We start from the raw sequence: 22,875 nt of genomic DNA on the forward strand, positions 1-22,875 counted from the left end.
CCCATGTCAAATCCGAATGAAACCATACAATATTTCAAAAAATCTAATAGAAAGGTACAAGAAAACACATAAGGTATCAGACCCAAGTCAAACACCCTCCTACATAGCCTATTGCACACTATAGAAAACTCTACTGCTCACCCAAGTACATAATACTCATGGGTAAGAGGATAAAGTACTAGGATCAGTTGAAATAAGCTCTATTGCCTGGGTTCATCATAAAGTGCTTGATAATATCCTACGAGGTACAGTATTTAAGATACAGACAAGCTCCGGATATGTGCTGTTCCTGAACCTAGATATTCGGGTTTTAATACTCCTCAGTCTCCCATAATCCCAAAGCAAATTTACATTGCACATAGCTGGGTTTAAATGTACAACTAAGTAAGTAAATTTGTAGGAAATCGGGCATCAGAGCATGCAAATAACCAGATGTCAGGGTCTACCTCTTTATGTTTTGTTTATGACAACAAATCACTTCCTGTTATAAAGAACCAGGAAGTGTAATAGGTTTGCCCTGTAATACTGTTGCAATTTTTGTGAAAAAGGGGGAAAAAATCTTAGCCCAGTCAGTTGCACAGCAGTAAATTATTCTGTACTAAAGTGCATTTTGAGTTCAAGTAGGGCCCTGAGTATTTCTATGGCTCTTCAATCATATGAAGTGTTTGATTGTATTGGATCACATGCAGGATTACAGGCAGAAATATTCCCCTCAAGGTGCGACTGGAAGTTATTAACATGGCTTTCAAAGATGAGGGCATGGCACCAAGATGCCCTTTACAAGTGCAGTCTATTTTTATACCTGTTTATACACAAGCAGCAATTTTCCATCTATTGACCTTTCTCGCATCACTGATTTTTTTGTGTAGTCAGGAATAAAAATGGAATACAACTGCAAAATAAATCCCGGTGTTAAAAGCTGTCTTTTAACAAGAGGCTTGGATGTGGTTCACAAAATGACCTAGTCCGAGTGGGTAAAGAACACTGTGTTTTACAGAAATCTTTGTCCACTTAACTTCATTTTGTTCACTGTTATGTAAGTCTGTATGTTTAGAATATTTCATAAATGAATACCCTGTACCCTGGTGTAAAATCCAGGTAGGACCATCTTGAAATTACCAGCTACCATCTGTTTCTAAACATAGCTTGAGCTGGTCAAACCTTGTTGAGTATGGCACTGGTCTTAACTGGTCAACCAGCTACCAGCTATTTCAAAAACTAGCTTGAGCTGTTTTTTTCAGCAGGGCAAGTACTTGGACATTGACACAGGGCTGTGCTTCCGGCAGAGTGCACTCCATATAGTCCATACCCTAAAATTAAAGCTGAAATAATGGCTTTCTTCCTTTCTGTCTTTCTGTCTATCCGTCTGAAAAACACTCGCTGTCTGTCTGTTCGACGCAGAGTCAACAGAGGAAACGTTGGACCGGAGGAGATGGGAGGGAAGGCTGCTTGAGGTTTGTGTTGTTTATGCGAACGTTCTCATGCCTCTGTGCTGTTTCCTCAAGGTTGTCGAGGCTTGTTTCAACGTGCAGTTCTGTTCGTGAAATGAATGTGCTGTTAATGGGAGACAGGGGAGTCTTGGTGACGGGTTATTTTGTCGCAGCTCTTGTCCAAGACTCTGGTGGCCATTTCCTATGACAAGTGGAGCTGTCAGCTCGCTACCGAGGCAACCCGTTACCTTCCCACCTACAACAGCTACCTGGAGGAGAAGGTGAATCACAGTCTTACAGGAGTACCCTGCAAACCGAGGAGGAAGGTCCAGGGGTCAGAAAGTTAAAGTCGTGCCATGTGTTCCATTAACTCAGCCAGCTGATTTCACTCATTGGTTCTACCTCTTGGCTGAACAATTGTGCAAATTAGCACATCCTTTGGTTGGAACAAAGTACTGGGCAGGACTTCACTTTCTGGAACTGGATTTTCCACCTCTGATCACAAAAGTATATTCTTCATGCCTTCACTCATGCCGCACAACATGCCTTTATTTTATCTCCTGCACATTTACCTTATCTCACCCACAAACCTTTTTCATTTGACTTACACACCTCCCCCCTCACCTACACCTTTCCATCTCACCTCCACCTCTCCCTCTGCTCACCTACACACCTTCTTCTCTCCTCCCCTCTGCAACTCTACACCCCTCTCCTCTACCCTGCACTCTCTGCTCATCTGTACACCTAAAAGCACTCTCTACCCACTCACAAAACAATCCCTCAATCTCCCTACCTTTCTCTACTAAATAAATACCATCATTCTCTTTAATACAGATACTTGCTGCTTGAAATGTGCACTCAGCTGAATTACAGATGTTGTGATATCAAATTGACTTACGGACTTTTTTCCTTTACAATAATTGATTTCTCACATACCTACTCTTGCATGCAACTGTGTGTTTGTCTGTGCGTGCGTGTTTTGTGTGTGTGCATGTGTGTGTGTCTGTCTTTTGTGTGTTTGTGTGTGCGTTTGTGCATGTGTGCATGTGTGTGTGTGTTTGTGTGTCTGTGCATGTGTGTGTGTCTACATGTGTGCGCCCATGAGTGTATAACTTCAGTAACAGAACGAGTGAATTTGCCTTGGTGGCCGCCATCGCTCACTGACTCCCGATCTGTTGCCCCGAGCAGAGCTTTCTGTACAAGTGCATCGGCGTGACTCTGCAGCACTGCAACAACAAGGAGGTGGTGGGGAGGCAGCTCCGGGAACTCCTGGTCTGCGCCCGTCACCACGGCGCCATGGAGAGGGAGGTCCGTGGCTCCTCTCTCAGACACAGCACGATGACTGGCTTGTTTTGCTCTGCCAAGCTGCCTACTGAATGATAGCCTTGTGGCCTATAGCTGCTTCTGTTTGACAGTTATTTCGAATTCTTCCCTGCCTTCTAAGCTCTAATTTATGCCGTCAAAGCTAATTCATTTTCATGTCCCTTCAAAAGATTTCAATTATTATCATTTTCTGGTGTTAATGTCTGTAATGAAAGAGCCACAGGCAGCAAGGATACTGTAAATATATTGTTTTGGGCTTTGGGGGTTATAATACCCATTTGAAATCTGTTAATAACGGGTATCCGGGATAATTGGTTTTGCAGGGAGCAGCGATGGGAATCGGCCTTTGCGCCAGCAGTCATCTGCACGACGCTCTGGCGAAACTGGAAGACTTCGGGAAATCCGACATCTTCAAGAAAGCCTCAGGAATATTTGGGCTGCTTAAAGTAGGTTTTACATAGATTTGCTTAACCTGAAAATGAACAGGCTGTAATTTGCAAGCCACAGGATGCCGGCAAGGAATGCTTAATACTTTTCCTCCTGTATACCAAAGGGCCTGCTCCATTGTATCATTAGCATGGACCCCGGTGTTGCTGTAATAATGGTTCGCCAGATGTATTCATCACCCACTTTGGAATAACAAGCAAAGTGAAAATAAGAATTAATTTCTGCTGTAATGTTTCTGTTACAAGGAATTAAGCCCCCACAGTGATTTTGGTTTCTGTTATACACAGGTGAAAAATAAAAAGAGCAGTGCAGTTAATTTCATAATTTCAGAGACGCCTAAAATATGTATCTGAAATGTTGTTGATATTTTACACCGCAATTTTAATTCAACAAGAATATTGTGTTGTTAAACTCCTATGCATGTGAGATGGACATAGCTTCTAATTCAAAAAAATAATTTGACAGTCATCCTAAGGGTTCATATCACAGATTGATGTTTTAAAGGTGAGAGCACTGGATGAAGCTCTTCCTGAGTTTTATTCTTTTACTAAACCACCAGAGCTGCCCTCTGCCATTGGGGCAAACACAGGGCACACTCCTCGTGGGATATCGCGCATGCTACATTGTCTTCCAACCAAGTATTGTGGCTTCATTTTCACTGGTATACAGGATAGACCTGGGTGAGATATGTCATTGTTTTGAATTGAAATTCTTTTCTACATTTGGTTTATTGGAACTGATGCAAACCCCACCTTCTGGTCCTCTTGCTTGGCACAAGTGCACCAGGCAAGATCAATCGAGCACAGAAAACTATTTGAATCCAAATTAATTACGTATTTGACTGAGGTCTAATGCTGCTGCACCCTGATCGTAGTGGCAAAAATTCACCTGGGATCCAGCGGACTAGTGCTGAAGCTCATGATTGTTCAAAATGTCAGATAATTTAAACAATTGTGCGTATTTGACAGATGAAAGCAGCAGGTGGCATGAAACCCTAAAATAAAGATAACAATTTCTTATTTAGCTAATACTTTTGTCCAAAGTGACTTACAGTTGATTAGACTAAGCAGGATTCCCCCTGGAGCAATGCAGAGTTAAGGGCCTTACTCAAGGGCCCAACGGCAGTCATACCTTACCCACTAGGCTACAGTGAAGGCCTCTTAGTGCATCTCTGGGTTAGTGCAGCTCTGTGAGGTCCCCTATGTTTATACCAGCCCTCCGATTGTTCCCCGGCCTCAGGATAAGGGTGATTCGGATGTGGACAAGGCGAAGAGCACGCTCATCTTGTGCTACGGGTACGTGGCTCTGCTCGCCCCTGAGGACCAAATCCTGTGCAGAATCGACTCGGACATCTTGCGGAACATCAGCAAGCTTTTCAACACCAAGGTACAGTAACGGTCAGCCCGTTGGACAGCGGTTGTTTGCCCTTACGTCCAGTTTGCTAAGCGGCAATCACTTTGTTATGGACAATAACACATAATCAATTGTACAGGACCAAAACGGCTAACCTAAAGTAGCACAAGCGATTCTGTGCAGCTTTTCCATCCACTGTCCTGAAAAAAATAAGCTATTTAAGGAAATGTCATCCCAAATAAATTTTAATGAGTAGTGGGATCTGACCAGCCTTTCAAGATTGATTTCTCAGAAGAAGTATAGTAAGCACTTTGAGCACAAATGTGGATTTTCCAGTCCGGAGAACTCCCCATGGGTCGGTCTGTGTACATGCTGTATAACTACCGCGCTGCTGTGTATCGTATGCCCATAGCGCTGCTGCTAAATCACGCTCCTAACTCCTGTTGTAATGGCTGACAGGGGCTGCTTTTCATCTTGCTGTCAAAAAGCAAACAGAGAAAAGTAACCGAACCACCAGGGCATTTTGGCGGTTTCGGATGCGGCCAGAGAATACAGTACCCCTGCCTTTCTCTGCTGTGAGCTGGTGATGTGTTTTTTTTTAAACGGCAAGGAAAATAGTTGGAATAGCTGAGGTTTAACATTATGCTTGAAAATCAATTTGTACTGTTCCTGGAACGCTGCACTTGCTATGGTTGGCATTATGGGGAATGACTTCATGGGGTTTGGCTCTGGAGGGGTAAGGACACGCTGATCAGACGCTTGGTGCTGTGCACAAGGGCAGCGGGCAGGAAAATGTCTATTTTTAAACAGGGCCTTTCCATGAAGCTTGTAGACACAATGACTAGTTCCTAGTTTGAACAGATATCATTTTGGACTGTTACTAAATATCATTTTAATATGTGTGGACAGCATTTTTAGGTGTTCTCATTAATAAAATGTCACACACCACTTAACAGGCTTTGCTATTTTTATTTGGTTAAAGACCTTGTAGGGCTCCATGGATGGTGCAGTGGGTAGCACTGCCGCCTCACAGCAAGGAGGTCCTGGGTTCAAGTCCCGGTCGGCCTCTGTGTGGAGTTTGCATGTTCTCCCCGTGTTCACGTGGGTTTCCTCCGGGTACTCCGGTTTCCTCCCACAGTCCAAAGACAGGTTAGGCTGATTGGAGAGTCTAAATTGCCCGTAGGTATGAGTGTGTGAGTGAATGGTGTGTGTGCCCTGCGATGGACTGGCGACCTGTCCAGGGTGTATTCCTGCCTTTCGCCCAATGTATGCTGGGATAGGCTCCAGCCCCCTGCGACCCTGTTCAGGATAAGCGGGTTCAGATAATGGATGGATGGATGGATGGATGGACCTTGTAGGGCTCCATGGATGGTGCAGTGGGTAGCACTGCCGCCTCACAGCAAGGAGGTCCTGGGTTCAAGTCCCGGTCGGCCTCTGTGTGGAGTTTGCATGTTCTCCCCGTGTTCACGTGGGTTTCCTCCGGGTACTCCGGTTTCCTCCCACAGTCCAAAGACAGGTTAGGCTGATTGGAGAGTCTAAATTACCCATGGGTATGAGTGTGTGAGTGAATGGTGTGTGTGCCCTGCGATTGACTGGCGACCTGTCCAGGGTGTATTCCTGCCTTTCGCCCAATGTATGCTGGGATAGGCTCCAGCCCCCCTGCGACCCTGTTCAGGAGAAGTGGGTTATGATAATGGATGGATAAAGACCTTGTGCAATTACTTTGTTCTTAAAATGCTCATTAAGCCACAAGGAAAAGGTGTATTCTTACTTAGTTAGGAACTGGAGAATTGTGAAATTTGAAATACGGTACTGTACCTGTTCTGTATGGATATTCACTTCACTTTCCTGTCTGAGTGGCAGCCCACCACAGTAGTCAGGTCACTTACTGTTTAAACGGAAAAAATGCCATGTTAGTTATACAATAAACATGATCTCCAATGGCATTTAGCCATTTAGTAGGTGCTCTTGTCCGCAATAACTTTTACAGAGTATATTTTCACATAGAATATTTTTATTGGAGCCATTTAGGCTGAGCATTGTTATCAAGAATTTTCAAAATGGCAGCCCTCCAACTGGGAATTGAATTTCGTTACAAGGTCAAGTCCCCACCGTTATACTACTCTGCCTTTCTAGAGATTACAATACAAAAACAAATCTTCTGTGGGTAGTATACAGTAAGATTTGTGTTGCTGTCACAACTGAACAAAATAGTCTTGGCATCACGGTATTTGTTTTCTTTGGTCTTGTCTGTACAATATGATTTTGATTTGAAGGTCTTTAACAGTTCAATGGTCATCCTAGACTCCTCAAAACCTGTGATTCCCAAGAACCCCATCTAGTTAAAGGGCTCTTTGCTGGATAAAATAGTTTTTTGTCTGGGAGCTTTCACAATTCAGACCTATGATATAGGGTTCCATAAAGAACTACAAAGCCTTCCTCTATGGAGACCAGTCTTATGTTACTCTACTTTTGTGTGGCGTTGGATATCGATGGATATTAGAATTTGTTTGACAGAATGCAGTGGTGTAATTTTACTACATTTCCATTTGTCACTTCTTTAAGTATGTGGAATGTCTTGTCATTTTTATAAATAAATCACCTTTTCTTTGAAATTGAATGCATTTCTTACTTTTCTGTTATGTAGGTACTGGGAATGAAAGTCGAGACTAAGGTATTGTCAGAGGAAATCATTTGAACAACCCTCTTCCTTAACTAAACTCTCAACCCTCTAAACTGCTTCTGAGAATCTTGGCATGCAGGTAAAAGTGTTCTAGTATCAATCTTCTTAACTTCTGAACTTCTTAAATAAGCTCCAGAGGGGCCTGTCCTATGTTTAGTTTGGGTTTGCTGCACAGAAACTGAAATGCTCAAGTACATGTTTCACTACAGAGGGGGGAAAAAACCTGGCTTCTTTGTTACATTGGGAAATAAGCATGTGGTCTCGTGTATTGAGCCAGTACTGGCCGATTCAGGTAGAACACTAAATATCTTGCTTTTGACTCTTTTGAGTCTTTTGAAAGTATGAATTATATCCAAAGAGTCTATCCAGTTCATTCCTTTTATGAGATTTTAGGTCTTTAAAGATCTTTAAAATTCATAATTAGTGTTAGTTTTAAACTGTTCTACTCAGCAAATATCTTTCTGAGTTTCTTACTAACCCAGCATCATAATTCCAAACTTTCTTTAACTGCAATTATTCACTATATTTGCTCAGTGCTCATAACTAAGATTGAGCCTATTACACCCATGTCCTAATTACAGTGTGTTTGATTCTCTCAATCAAAAGCCATACTGTGAAGCCTTATTATTTCCTATAAATAGATTTCCCTGGTTAATTCTGTGTACAGTTGGTAGATTAGTGGCTCAAAGAGTCTGGTCTTTGCCAGTTTAGTTCGCTTACTGTCTGTTCGGTCTCCATGATGCACTTTACCTCTTAGTATTATGTATAACATTATTATCCATAATTGAGAAGTTATCTGTCTGTATATGTGTGTGCGTGTGCACATTTGTGTCAAGTCAAATTTGATTTGTCATATGCACAATACAGTCATAATGCACAATGAAATGCTTACAGTACTTGCACCAGTCATCTGGCTAATTAAGAAATACATTTTTTAAAAATATTTAAAACATATTACAATATTATAATATTGTTGATGTGTCTGTCTGCATGTGTGTGTGTGCTGTGTGTTTGTGTGTGCTGTGTGTGTATGTGTGCTTTGTGTGTGTGTGTGTGTGTGTGTGTGCCTGCATGTGTGTGTGCTGTGTGTGTGTGTGTGTGTATGTGCTGTGTGTGTGTGTGTCTGTGTGTCTGTATGTGTGTTTGTATGTGCTGTGTGTGTGTGTGTGTGTGTGTGTGTGCACGTGTTCTGTATCTCCATCAGGACCTGACCATGAAGCTGAGTCTGATTCAGAGTGTGGGTTTTATAGCCCAGGCCGTCAGTGCCTGTGTGCGCCGGCAGGGCTACCTGTTCACCCGCAAGCAGGAGCTCATGGGCGTAATCATGGTCAGTTGCCATATACCTCTACATCCTTTCAGATTTCCAAATGAACATACTGTAATGGTACAGAAGAAGCAAGGGAAATTCAAATGTAGATCTTGTAAATCACTTTCATTGTCAGTCTAATCAATCAGTATTTTTTGCCTGTACTGTATATTGAGTGAATTTCATTTTAGAACTGTGGTGATCTTCACTGTTTTTCTTTGTGGACAAACTTCTGAAATGTTTCTTTGTCTTGGAAATAATTATGAGCTGGCTGTCTCCTCTGTCTGTTCAAGGACTTTGTTAAGGCGGAGCCATTGGATGTCATGAGGAATCCAGTTCGTCATCTTGCCATGACTACGTGCTCCAGCCTGTTGTATCCTTCCATGAAATTGATGATGTTGAAATGTCAAAGGCAAGCCCTGCTCTTTGCATTCACTGTTTGGATTATAGCGAAAAAGCACCCTGTCACACTCCGTGACACACCCCTGGAGGACAGAAGAACTGGATACGGACAGAAGAACTGGGAGCTATGGAAAGTCTAGATTGCACCAACGTTTTATTTAAAGTACCAGAAACTGTTGAGAGAGAGTGAGAGTGAGAATGAACCAAAAGTCTTTGCCCATCTCCCTCATGGGTTCTGGGCTCAAATAATACATGAAAAGAAGAGCTTTTCAGCTCTGTAGCTTTTCAGCTCCACTTTGATGAATACCACTCTCTCTCGTACCGTAACGGTGTTTCCCCGGTCTCAGACTGTGGAAAGAAGCACACATTTGCCACACACTTACTGTTTTTCTTCATTTTGGCTCTAGCACATTCTCCCAAAGCACACTTATTGTAGGTGAACACCGCTAAAACCCCCTTTACTCTTGCGGTTGAGAACTTTCGACGATTCCGTGAAAGCGTTGAGCACCTCCGCATTTTCACTCACCGCCTTGAACGCACGGAGGCCAGGCTGAGAGGTTCTCCCCGGAGACCGGGGTCGCCCTTATTCCAGAAGCTTCCGGGCGTCATGCCCGAGCTGGCGATGAGCGACGGTGTTTACCTTTGACTCCTGAGCCCAGCAACTTGGAGCCGGCGCTGACAGAGAACGAGAAGTCTGACATGCTGCGCACCTGTCTAAACAGCACCTTCGGCCTACCCCCGATGGAGGAGCCTGACCGCGGGAAGGACGGCCAGGCGCTCGACCCACGGGCGAGGGAGGTGAGGGTTACCTCTGAACGGCCAACTAACAAAAACATAAAAAAGCTTCCTATTTTTCTACAGTCTTAGAAAGCTTCCTCTTCTCTCCGTCACTCTGGGGCTCGGCGTGGCGGAGTGCAGATGCTGTAATAATAGCACCGTCCTCCCAGTAGAGCGTGGTAACTGTACAGCTCGCATAATTCCCTGCCTGCTACGCTTGACAGCTTGTCACCCACCTGGCCTCAATTTCCCCTTATTGTTCTAGTGCAACTGCACAGCCCTGGCCCTTAACTTTAACTGAGATTAGTCCTGAAACGAGTGTCTCCTTGAAGAATGCCTCGTTGAATTGAAGTTTTATATAAAGTAACGCGTTTCATATCCTGTCTGAGTACATATGATGTGACCAAAACACATTTTAAAATAAAAAGTGAAATTTTATTTGATCATACTTTGTCAACAGTTTTGTTTCCAATCCATGTACCACCCTTTTGCTGCTAGAATGTGTTTTATTGGAAAAGAGTGGAAAAATTGCTCACTTATGTAACTGCTGTTATTCTCCACAGACCCTCTACAGAGACACATTCTGCACTCTTCAGACTCTTCTTAAAACTGTGCTCATGCAAGACATGAACCCAGATGGACTCCAACGCATATTTAAGGTACCATAGTCCTTGTTTTGAATAGCACTGTGTATAAAATGGCCGCCCAGTTTGTTGTCTGTTATGTTCTGTTAGCTTCTCCTCTCATGGCGAGCAGGCAGAGGGCCTATGGTGACGCCTGCTGAAGTCTCTGTTTTGTCTGTCAAGCATATCAAGGTCTGGCTGTGCTCTGAGATGAACCACGAGCGTGAGAGGGCGATGCGGACCGCAGCTGCCATGCTGGCTTTCTACCTGAACCATCTCAACATCAAGGTGAGCAAGTCACAGACCTGGATCAAGTATTTCATTGTTTTCAATTCAAATACTTTTTTGTGCTTGATTGATCTTGCCTAGTGCATTTGAGCCAATCAAGACGACTAGAAGGCAGGGTTTGTACTTTTTCAGAGTATTTCATTGGTTCCAATACACTAACCAAGCTAGTAAGTAATACATAGAAAAGTATTTGAATCCAAAACAATTACGTATTTGACCCAGGTCTGGATGAACAGGTGAGATGAGAGAGGTGGGATAGTGACTAAATATCAGTTCTGGAACATGTAGTGCTGTCATGTGATGCTCCTCTTGAGCCATAATGAAGTCTTAAGTACTTAGCAAGGATGTTCTCCCACAAGTTGTTATGAAACTAAAAAAAGAGCTGAAGCAGTTGAGTAAAGAGGAGTGGGTCAGAATTAATCAGATTTGATGTAAGAGCCTGATAACCTCACACAGACAACCATTACTTCATGATTTCAATGTTTTATATGAATCATGGGGTGCACTTACTCTTTCACACATGGCTTCCTATTTTAGCTTATTTTTCTATTTAATATGCCATTAAGTAATTAAGAATTAAGCAAAATGTGTGTGTTTGCTGAGTCACATGAGGTTATATTTATTTACTGTTAGGACTTGGTAGATGAGAAGTAGATGAAAGTTAGTCCTATTATGTAAAATCATAGAAGTAAAAGATGGTGCTTGCTTTGGCCCTTATATTATTAAATTGTCACATTGACCCATATGAAATACTCTTGCATTGAACTCTTTGTGCTATTGAACTGTAATATATTCACCAATGAAATTTGCATGTCATCTCATGAAATGCTCATTACAGTGCATACAGTACATAATGATGCGCATTTGCATAGTTAGCTTCCTAGACACAAATTTGTTGCATACACTCATACTAACACATACATGTACCATTGCATAGTTTTTAATGAATCCATTACAATTTATCATGCATGTGAGACCCTTGGTTTATTAGAGCTACTCTCATTATACCAGTGAAATTGTTGAAGCCACACTTAAACCCAACCACTCATTATATTCCACTGTGAGGATACAATTCTGTTACACTTACATATCGCTAACACACAACAAATTACGGCATGTGCTGGCATGACTGCATGAATTTCCAAAGTTTCAGAGAAAAAAGAGGTTGCTTAGTTTAACAGGGTGGCATTTCAGTTTCACTATTTTTGTGGTAACTCATCAGAAACCTTGGAAAGGGTATCAGAACAGACGTATGCAGCATTTAAATAGCAGAAGGCTATAGCACAATGTTAAATGACTTTTTTGAGATGACCTGCGAGTGCGTAACTGTACTGGAGTCTTACACCTGATCCATGAGCCTTGAGCTCTATGTAGTTTATGTTTATGTAGTGTCTGTTTGCATTTCCTTTTATTTTTGGTCAGTGTCAGTGTTATGTATGGTATAACAGGTAGTGTTTTCATCAAGCGATTCCAAATGGCTGATTATTCATGGGATGACATTGTTTGGGTCTCTGTAGAAGATGGGGGCGTTCCATAATCTCGGGGCTCTGCTGGGGGAGATTATCCCCAGATGTACGGACCCCAGCCCGCCGGTGAGACTGGCAGCCATGGACTGTATTCAGGCTCTGCTGTACGTACAGCTGGGCTATGAAGGTAAGACTATGAGGAGACGGTAAGACTTGTGTCAGAGACTGTGCCGAATGCCTTATTTTCTCCCAGCTGAATGCGTGTGTTCGCTAAACCACATGATAGTGTTTATTTCTCAGTTTTTCGAATGCGTTAACACAGTGGTGTCAAACTAAATTCCCAGGGGGCCACAGTATCTGCAGGTTTTTGTGGTTTCCTTTGAATCTTCTCCCAATTGAGGCCTCTAGAACAAGATGTTTCTTTAGCCAATCAATCATATAATGACTGGTGTCACCAAGAACATCCAGAAAACCAGCAGACACTGTGGGCCTCCATGCCTAGAGTTTGACGCCTGTGCCTTAACAGCACAAAAAATTACCTCAAACTGACAGCCCAGTAAACAGTAGCACAGTTCATTGTTTAAACATCTAAATGCTACTTTAATTACACACTAACAGTGGTTCCAAATGACCACTACAAAATTATGTTGTCAGAATTGCTTTCAGTGTAGTTAACATAATATCATAGTTTTTCTTCTTTGGTTCTTTATGTACACTGTGGACTAACAGGAAAAAAACCTTTAATTTGAGGGTATATACATCCATATTGGGTGACCCACATATCATGACATCCCTTGTCATATGTAATTACCACATTTTAGGGGACCAAAAGTAATCGGACAGTTGGCTTCTCAGCTCTTTCTGAATAGGCTGGCTTACATCTGCTGTGTAAAAACAGTACTCTGTGCTCGTGTTCTGCAGGGTTTGCATCGGACTACAAAGATGAGGCCGTGGAAAAGCTTAGGACACTCTCCGAGAAGCTGACTACCTCCGACATGGCAGCTTTGTACAGGAACTGCTCTGAGCTGACAAAGGTACTGTTGTGCTACCACAAGGAGTAACACAGTAAAAATAATACCCAGTAGCCCAGGGCAAGCCAATGGCTGCATCTACAGCATAGTAATGGCATCCCCAGTCACAAACTGTGCATGGTCTCAATTTAAGACTGGTTTGGCTGGTTCTGGATCAGACTAAACACTGGACTATTTCTAGAAAACGTAAAACCTTACCTAATTAGTCCTCATAAGAGGCAAAGAAGACAACTTTTGCTGCTGATAATGTTATTCAGTTTTATCCAGAGTGATGGGTTGTGCTTCTTTATTGCATATTACTCATAGCTGCTGGTGGATTTTCATTTTAAGGTTTCATACTGAATAATAATAATATAAATAATTTGTATTATTTAGCTGACACTTTCATCTAAAGTGACTTTTGATTAGACTAAGCAGAGGACAAACCCCCTGGACCAATGCGGCCTTCCTCATGGGTCCAGCGGCTGTGTGGATCTTATCATGGCTGCACCAAATCGCCAACCAACCACTGGGTCCCAGTCATGTACCTTAGCCACTAGGTTACAGACTGTAGGTGTGCAGACATTGTCTTAATGTATTTTGAACCATACTGAGATGTTGTTTCCTTGTTTCCTGTAGATAGTTAGTAAGCATCTCCCTCAGCAGCAGCTTCCCGCTCTGGTCTTCACACTCTTGGACGGGCTGGCTGACCCGCAGACCAGCTGCTCCTGCTTCTCCAGCATGATGCTCCACGTGCTGCTGAAGAGCCGGGGAGCCAGCCTGCAGGATCAGGTAACGGCCTCGTCTCCGTTCTCCCCCCCCGTCTCAAAACCCGACGGCGTCGGCAGCCGTCAGACGCCACGCGCGTGTAGGCCTGCCGCACGTAACACGCTGTTTGAAAATGGAAGATACGACGATGTTAAAATGTGTTCTTGTTTCTGTTCAGGCAGGGCAGTGCCGTCCTGTTCCTTCGTTTTGAGCTGAAGGTTGTTGTTTTTCTCTCACACACAAGGGGGCGCTACTGCATCGCAGCTGCATTTCAAAGGACGCAGGGGAAAGCAGCTGTTTTGTGCAGCCTTTAAAAATAATACGTTTGACGTCACCGGTTTGAGTTTATTTCCTGACAGTTGCGTTATTGATATTCTCGCTGTAGCTGTGGAATAATTTTGGATTAGTGGGCTGCAGATTGGCTGGTGGAAGGGCTACTGCCCTTCGAGCAGACTGTTTTTTATTTTATTTTGATTTTTAGATCTCATAATAGGATTTTTAATCCCCTTGCATAAGTAGCCCCTCTGAGAAGACGATTGACACTAAAATGTCCCTATGCTGAAACACACTGAAGGTTTACATTTTCAGTGACTTTATTCTTAGTCTTCAGTTTAATTACTAAATAAGAATTGATATGCATCTGGAACATTGTGTGTGTAACTGATAATTGTATTTTATTAATTATGCACATTGAGCATCTTATCACATTTTCATTTGAGAAGATTAACTCTTGACATTGCAAACCAAGTAAAAAACAGTGAAATTCTGAAAACTTGCAATTTACAGACCAATCCATCAAAATGAGCCGTGTCTACTCCCGATCCGTGTTATCCATAATCCTGAAAGTTTCACCTTTTGGCAGTGACAAAGCTCAAAATGGATGCCTGTCCTCCATCACACTTGGGGCAGTGTTTATTTTAACCTCCTCAAAAGTAAAGTCATCATAAGGGATATGCTACTCATGTTTAAAGATCCGGATCTACCAATATTGTGCAGCCTTTCTGTATTTCTCAAACTTATGCTTACATTTCAAGGTTAATTGAACTATCTTTTTGTACTTCTTTTTAGCTGTGAATTTTAGGCACAATCTGACACAATCCATTACATGGCAACATTTAAATGAAAATCTGTTTCCAAGTTCTGTTCCCTTTGAATGCTGAGGTTCTTATAAAAGTAACTATCGAGCTGCTGTTTTTTCAGGAGGGGGGTGTTCTTTTTCATTTCAAGTAATGTCTTTGTGAGCGAACATTTCTCTGTCCTCAATCATTAATAGGGATAGGGAAATAGCAATCTTTTTTTTACGGATGGGTGTGTACAAGTTTATTATTCATCTCTGACTGTTTTACTGCTGTGAAACAGTGTTAGTAAATACTGTATTTTAATTTGACCTTCGGTTTGATTGAACTACATTGTGCCCCATGCGTGGAAAATAACAAAGTACACAACCTGTTGTTTGACCTAATTCAAGGTCTGCTAGTGTGAGCATACACCAAAGTTATGGTTGGTTTAGAGCTATTGGCTGTTATATTTCCTGTTGCCGGGCGTGGTTTGACAGGATGCGGTCCTGCCGTTGTCAGGTCCCCGAGGTGCTGGAGGCGATGCGAGTTCGGTTGCCGACGGTCTCCGAAGACCAAGTGAGGGCCGTGGTAGCCCAATCCCTCCTCGTCCTTGCCGCTCAGCACCTGCAGACTGTTGTCAACGTCCTCACTTCCTTCCCCCTGCCCTTCGACAGGTGAGAGACCTGCAGCATGTTCAACCCGCACCTTTCCCTCACCTCCACCCTCCCGGCCTCATCTCTCTTGGGGAACTTGGGAGAGAGTGCATTGCGACATGCATGCCCTTCATGTTTACATACTTTTATTATGGGGTTTTGTGAACAAACCTGCCAGCTTTGTTAGTGCAAAGGATATCTTGAGGTGCAAGATGTTGCTCAATGCGAGTGGGTACAACGGCTCTTTGTTTTCAGAGTTTCAGTCTAGTTGACTGAAAATGGCTGCTCAGTCGATAATATCACATTTTTGATGTGTCAGACAGAATAGCCATATTTTCTTTCTGCTTTCTCTTCATGGAAAAAAAACTGGACTCATTGGTAGATAGAGGGACACCAGTAGTTCTAATTTCAGTTTTTTAGTCTTTATTTTTTATATAAATATGGTCCCTAGAATGGGGCTGAGTCCAGTATATCCAATCCCCAATTTGGAATGGGCAGTTGTCCATAGCCATGTACATGCACACATTCCCCACTGTCAATCCAGGAGAGTGTAGACATCCGTGGTTCTCCAATGAAAAACAGGTGTTATCGCCTGCTGCACACTGCAACTGAGCTCACACAGAACAGAGTCGGAGGAAGATTGCAATCTGCGGGCTCTGATCGACCAGCAGGGGTCAGTAGATAGCGATGGTCGCTGAACCCAATCCAACTGAATCCTCTCATTCCCTGGGCATTACCCATCACCCTGCAGCTGATGTCCACAGTTGGCACTGGCTGAGTCCGGATTCGAACCAAGGCCTTGAGGCCCATCCCTGTACCATTGTGTGGTTCCTTTACCAAATGAGTCACCCAGCATCCCATCACTACCGTTAGTGTTAGCCCAAAGGTTCTTGCCATTTATGCTAGCCTACCAAGAGGTCCTCAGTGCTGTGCTCATTGCCGTTTCTTGTCATGTTTTGCAGCTGGGGCTGTGAGGTGTGGCTTTCTCTTGGAGCTGACAGCACTCTGACCTTCCAGATCATGGAAATGATCCTGGAGAAGCTGAACGTGGTGGTGCCATTTGTGGACAAGAGGGACTCTGCGCTCCGGACCAGCACGGTCAAAGTGGCCACCAGCCCCCCGCTGGCAGTGAGTGTTGGCAGAAATGGGCAGGTCTGAGTGTGTGTAGAGAGTGCCTGCAAGCAGTCTCTGAAACAGTGAGCAATACCTAACGTTTGTCATTTGTTCTTAGCCGGGGAGCCATTTTAGGTTCTGTGAAATTGTCCTACAAAGTCCTACAAGAACGCATGAATTATTTAATGCATGGCGTAACTCTCGAATCGCGGTTATGCGGTGCGTTTTAAGTGCCTTGCGATGAAGGGAACTTTGTACCCACCAACCACCACCAAATGTGCTGCACCCACCCAGGTGGTAGATGGCTGGCATTTCCCGTGAAATGACTCACCACACATCAGCTGAGGTGGTTATTTCACCAGTATTATTGGGGTTTTTAATTAGACGGCCAATTTCAGAGAGTGATAATTGGTTATACGGGCACGTTTAATAGCATTGAAATGAAGCCCAGGAGGAAGCCTTAGGCTTTACATTTAGTTCCTCGTTTGGTGCCTAATGGCCTAACGTCCTCCCCCACGGCTTGGTGCCAGATGACGTGTGCCCTGCACGGGATGATGTCGAACAGTCAGAGCCAGGACCCAGTGGCGGCCCTCTTCCCCCAGCTCTTTGGAGCCCTGCTGGTGCGTCTGGGCTCCAGCGTTGGGGTCCTGCCCCCCAGGGACCCGGTGGGCACCGGCCCCTCCCCAGAGAGGAGTCCGTCCCCCCAGCTGCCGCCGTCCATCGATGTGTGCGGGTGAGAAAGTCTGGCTCTGTCTCACTGGCCTCAGACCTGGGTCAAAACAACTTTGTTTTGGATTCAAATAGTTTTCTACGCTTTACTGAGCTTGTCTGGTGTATTGGAACCTATAAAATACTCTCAAAAAGTGCAAACCCCACCTTTTGGTCCTCTCGGCTGGCTAAATTGTATCAGGCAAGATCAATCGGGCACAGAAAAGTATTTAAATCCAAAACGATTGCATATTTGGCCCAGGTATGTGTGCCCATGCTCCAGTGTACATGTACAGGTGTATATTCATGTATCCAGGTACAGTATTTGCATGGTTTTGTCTGGATACAATATGTACACATGCTTGTGTGGTTGCCTGCATGTATGTATGTATTTTTGTGTGCATGTGTGTGTGCATATGCCTGTGTGCGCTTGCTGGTGCATATTTTTGTTTGCATGTATGTTTGCACATTCATACACATGCACATGCATGGAAGTAGCAGTAGGTGCATATTTTGCACTGTAAGGCTGTGTCTCACTGCTCTTTTTTTGCTATGGCTGCAGGATGGCGGTGGAGGCCTTGCGTGTTCTTCTGGTCCGTGTTCAGCTGGAGAAAGTGCTGAGGGCCCTGAACTTGGCAGGAGCTTGGGACAAGATCAAAGACCTACAGCAGCACACCGAGGGGGTCACACTGCTGGCCAGGTATACCCCTCACCCACAATCTTACCCATTGTGCTTCTCCAAACTCATACCCTGGTGTAGAATACAGCTATGTCCGGCTTGAAATACCAGCTATCAGCTCTTTCAAAACAGCGTGAGCTGGTCAAACCATGTTTTGTATTGAATTGGTCTAACTTGTCAACCAGCTACCAGCTGTTTCAAAACCTAGATTGAGTTGTTTTTTTCAGCAGGGTGCAGTCTGGATATGAATACACCAGACCATGCTGTATGGCTACAAATATGGAAAACTATCATGAAGACATTAAATGATATTTTAGATTTTTTATGACTTGGACCCAGTATTGCAAACTAGTCTGATCGGTATCGATAATAATTTTGTCACATATTTGTTTGTGAACTGCTCGAATCTGCTTTGTGATGCAAGGGGCCATGCAAACAAGCCTTGCAATGCTTTCTAAATGTGGTTTCCCACCTAATAAGCTTGATTAGCATGTACAAATGTATTTAATACATAACTGTAAGCACTTCTTTCTCCAAATGTAATAATAATGTTCATTTTCAAAACATTTTTCCACTGTAGAAACACTTCCTAAATTGCAGTGCGGCAGGCTGTATTCGTGTGAACAGCGGGGTGCGTTGATAGAATTGTTCACTTCAGAGACCTCCTTGGCGGCACATCGCACACTTCTCTACTTGCCGTAGTTCACCGAGAACAGTGTATCCTTCCGCCAAAAAAAACTAGGCCATCAACCAAAACTGAAAATGATGTAATTGAATGTACCTTTCAGGCTATGCAGTTAGTATTTTGAGGGACTAATATTAGGGGCATTTCAAGGCTTGTTTGCATGGTCCCATTAGACTGCATTGCAAACCAGCAGTGGAGCAGTTCTCTGGGTGACTACAAGCTCCACAAAGAAAGATTTGATTACCAAAAAGTAGTTAATTTTGAAGTGGGTCCAAGTAAAAAAAACTAAAAAACCCGGAGTTATACTTTAAGCCTGTGACCTAGAATCTGAAAATGAAGACATTAAAACTTACTTTGACAGTATAGTCTGGCAATAGACACATTGAGTTTCATCATAAACACACAAAACCCATATTTCACCGTCTAGCTGTAAACGCATGAAACCGACTTGGTACAGAGCATATTCATGGCCGGCCCAAACCTGCCCCTCTCAGTGTCAACACTTTCTCCTGTGGTCTAAAAATAAACACACAAAGTACCTCTCTTATGATAAACCAAGACCCAGGGTCACAGGTAAAGATTTGTCACCACAGAAAAACAAGTACAGACCATCACGACTCTATTGACTAAGGGGGTCTGCCAGAGGTCTCCGGGAAATAGGGCATGAAAAAACCCAGAATGAGTCAGCTATTCCCAGAAGCCCTCTCCTTTCATAAGTATTCAGGATTGTTCTTCTGTTTGCTTTATTTACTGGCCAGGTTAGAGTTTACTAAAAAAGTACATAGAAAAATGGAGAGATTAGATGAGTATTAACCAGTGCCAAAGTGATGGAAAGAGGAAGTGTGGAGAAAATGCCCTTCCTCATCTTTCAGACACGGCGCTGGAGTTACATAAATCCCAACATTGTGAAAGTTCATTTCGGGAGACCGACGGACTGGGGGGTGGGGGTTGGGGGTTGGGTGCCGTACAGTACGTGACCAGGGGATGGGGGGATTCCAGCGCACTTTTCTGTCAATTCGTGACTGGATACTGTGCGAGAGGTGAGATGCCTGGCATTATGGCTTGGGCATGTAATGCTGACAACAATTTTGAAGTGTACAGAAGGTGTAGTTCACAACTTCAAAACCCCCAAAACATACAGCTAAAGCGAACTAGGAGTTTTTCAGGGCTGAAAGGTGGAATGTTCTTGACTGGCCCAGTCACCTGTCCTGAATCCAATAAATAAAAGGCATTTAATTTGCCGAAAGCTAGACTGAAGGTAAAATGCCCCAGAAACAAGCAGGAGCTGAAGAGGGCTGCAGTACAGACCTGGCAGAGCATCACCAGCGAAGATGCCAAACAACTTTTCCCTAAAATGAGGAGACTATTCAGAAAAAAGGCTGTAATTCCTACAGGGATCACCTGATATGGATGTAAAAACCCTCAAAGCTGAATAAACGGCTTTTGCCAAAATTTGTAAAAAAATCTCTAAAAACATGTTTTCACTTTGTCATTTTGGGTTATTGAGTGTAGATTTATGGGCAAAAATTGTGATTTTATCAATTAAAAATGTAATCTACAAGGCAATAAAGTGTTCAAAAAGTGAGGGGGCCTGAATAATGTATGAAGCCGCTGTATATATTGTATGTGATGTTGATCACATGCATGCAGCTTCCTGTGTGTTCAGGATTGCTGCTGCCGGTGATGAGAAACACATGTATTTATTCGCTGAAACAACTGCTGCCAAGACGGGTTTTACAGAGCATGGGATTGTTATTACAAACATACCGGTTGCATGGCATATCATATCTAGATATACAGTTCTGTATTTATTGTTCAATGAAATTTTACACAAAGAAAGTTTCTTGAAGCTCCCTTTGAAGTTTTTTAATTTAATGTTTTGTGAACTCTGTAATACATACAGTACTATATATACAATGTGATGTAGGGTTAAGGGCCTTGCTCAAGGGCCCAACGGCTGTGTGGGTCTTATTGTGGCTACAGCAGGGATTGAACCACCGACCTTGCGGGTCCCAGTCATGTGCCTTAACCACTACACTACAGGCCACCCTACGCCCTATACTGTGTATCTACTGTAAATACTATATGTAATGTTATGATTTAATATGTATTGCACTTCAAATTAATTTCACACCAAGCAAGCTTCTTGAAGCTGAAGGTGCGATGTTCTTACACATCTAGGTGTAAATACCAGGAAATAAAAGCTGAAATTCTGAAATCTTGTTCATCATTTTATCTCAACCCCAAAGGTATTCAGTGTTTTGCAAAAACAAAGGAATTGGCCTTGCTGTTCCAATAGTTTTGGAGGGGACTGTATACTGATAAGATGGCTGGTTGTTGACTTCAACCCTTGCCCTTATCTGCAGGCACATGGCAAGGCATGCCGGGCAGCGTCTCCCAGCCTTGGTGGATAATCTGTATCCTAACCTCAGCAACATCTACCAATGCCAGCGCATTACGGTGACGGCATTCTTCTCTGAGGTGAGGGACAACACTCTGATTTTCCCAGGGCTGCACCAGTGAACTGCTGTTGGAGACCTCTATAAGACTTTTAGCATTTAGTCTGTGTACCAGTGCCAGAAGTTCAAGAATGGCTCTACACATAACACAAGTCAATTCCTCTTAAAAGTACACATTTGAAGGATAAAATGACGAAAAATTGTATGAATGTATATGGAATGTCATACATTACCAATATTTATTTTTAAATATAAATCTTTTTTTTATTTTTATCTCCTAATATATCTCCTAATGTCATCAGTATGTGTGTTTCATTGCTTCATAGGAACAGGAAGTATGTTTGCTTGTTTGTGACCTGTTAGTGTGTTTGAAAGTCTATGAAGAGTTGCAGTTCTTGTCTGTTAGGCATAATAGTTATAGACCAAGTGCATTACAATGTCTAACCCTAATGACTAGACTGATGTTATTTGATTTGGCAGTTTATATCATAAAGATATACTGCTCTGTACAGAAGAATACATTTTATATCAGGTTGTCCATGTTTGTTCAATTTGATCATTCTTGTGAATGAATCTTCAATGATTTGGTTTATTGTTGATGCATGTTCCAAGATACTTGCACTCTGTTTTTCAACCTTTCGATCCACTATTCATCCACCCTTTTAATGACCAGATAATGATCTTCTAACAACTTGCCAGTGTGTCTGTGGAAACCACCCTTTAACTTATGTAACAGTCATATAGTCTGATTTTCATATTGGGCAATTGTGCAGTAAACAATATTAGGTCAGTTTTGTAAGGGAGGAGTCTTACGGGACATGGTATTTTGGTGTATCTGCCTATGGTGGGAGGGTGCTAATGTTAGCATGGCACAGGGCAACCCCATTGTGAAATGTTCACATTACTAAGACTTTTGGTAATAAAGTGCAAAATGACTCATGTGGGAGGCATCAGTGCTATGCGTAGGTCACTAAGCAGGAACTGTCATTGTGGCTGAGAGGATAAGGGTTTAATGTCTACTCTAATGCAAGTGTAGTCAAGAAAATGGCAATATGAAGAACAGTAATAATTTAAATAATTTTACTCATTTAATTCCAACAGACAGTTCAACCGTATGGTAGAAATTATAATCTCCAAAAACAAATGAGCTCAGTTCTCCCACAATTAGGTTTTTTGTTAGCACATGGTGATGGGGAAGGTTGTTTTGGAGCCATTGTGAATGGAAAGCCAAACCACTGGTGCCAAAGACAGCTAATTTAATTGACACTTATTGACCTCATAAACTCTTAATGTTCTCCAAACCAACAACATATATGGAGACTCTTTTGGAGTTGAGTTGTAACCGCTTTTCTGGTGGTGTTTGAGACAGACGTGGAATATCTGAGTGTGTCTGAGTGTGTGGAGTATCTGAGTGTGTCAGCGTCCCCCTGTGGCACGTCTCTAGCTGCTGAACCATCGTGTGGTGACGGAGCTGCAGCTGATAGAGGCCCTGATGAAGCACGTGACGGAGCGCCTGGCGGACCCCTGCTGTGCCGTGCGCGTGCTAGCCATGCGGGGGCTGGGGAACATCGCCACGGGGTCCCCCGAAAAGGTGCACCCCACCTCCCTTCCAGCACTTTCCGCTGCTTACTAACCCCAGTGGAA

General features: G+C 43.1%; 1 protein-coding gene across 1 annotated transcript in view; it reads left to right on the forward strand.

Annotated features, from left to right (window-relative positions):
• LOC133137694 (maestro heat-like repeat-containing protein family member 1) overlaps positions 1-22,875 on the forward strand; it is a 41,012-nt gene that overhangs the window by 12,356 nt on the left and 5,781 nt on the right. Inside the window, exons 17-36 of the mRNA XM_061256031.1 lie at positions 1,402-1,454; positions 1,604-1,711; positions 2,619-2,738; positions 3,077-3,199; positions 4,440-4,586; positions 7,201-7,227; positions 8,441-8,563; positions 8,836-8,915; positions 9,604-9,742; positions 10,285-10,380; positions 10,528-10,632; positions 12,150-12,285; positions 13,020-13,132; positions 13,748-13,900; positions 15,454-15,608; positions 16,550-16,715; positions 17,231-17,433; positions 17,971-18,108; positions 21,139-21,253; positions 22,676-22,822. Coding sequence (XP_061112015.1) covers positions 1,402-1,454; positions 1,604-1,711; positions 2,619-2,738; positions 3,077-3,199; positions 4,440-4,586; positions 7,201-7,227; positions 8,441-8,563; positions 8,836-8,915; positions 9,604-9,742; positions 10,285-10,380; positions 10,528-10,632; positions 12,150-12,285; positions 13,020-13,132; positions 13,748-13,900; positions 15,454-15,608; positions 16,550-16,715; positions 17,231-17,433; positions 17,971-18,108; positions 21,139-21,253; positions 22,676-22,822 — 2,447 coding nt within the window. The remainder of the gene's footprint in view (positions 1-1,401; positions 1,455-1,603; positions 1,712-2,618; positions 2,739-3,076; positions 3,200-4,439; positions 4,587-7,200; positions 7,228-8,440; positions 8,564-8,835; positions 8,916-9,603; positions 9,743-10,284; positions 10,381-10,527; positions 10,633-12,149; positions 12,286-13,019; positions 13,133-13,747; positions 13,901-15,453; positions 15,609-16,549; positions 16,716-17,230; positions 17,434-17,970; positions 18,109-21,138; positions 21,254-22,675; positions 22,823-22,875) is intronic.

The sequence above is a fragment of the Conger conger genome, chromosome 9, assembly GCF_963514075.1.
Source record: "Conger conger chromosome 9, fConCon1.1, whole genome shotgun sequence".
Taxonomy (NCBI): domain Eukaryota; kingdom Metazoa; phylum Chordata; class Actinopteri; order Anguilliformes; family Congridae; genus Conger; species Conger conger.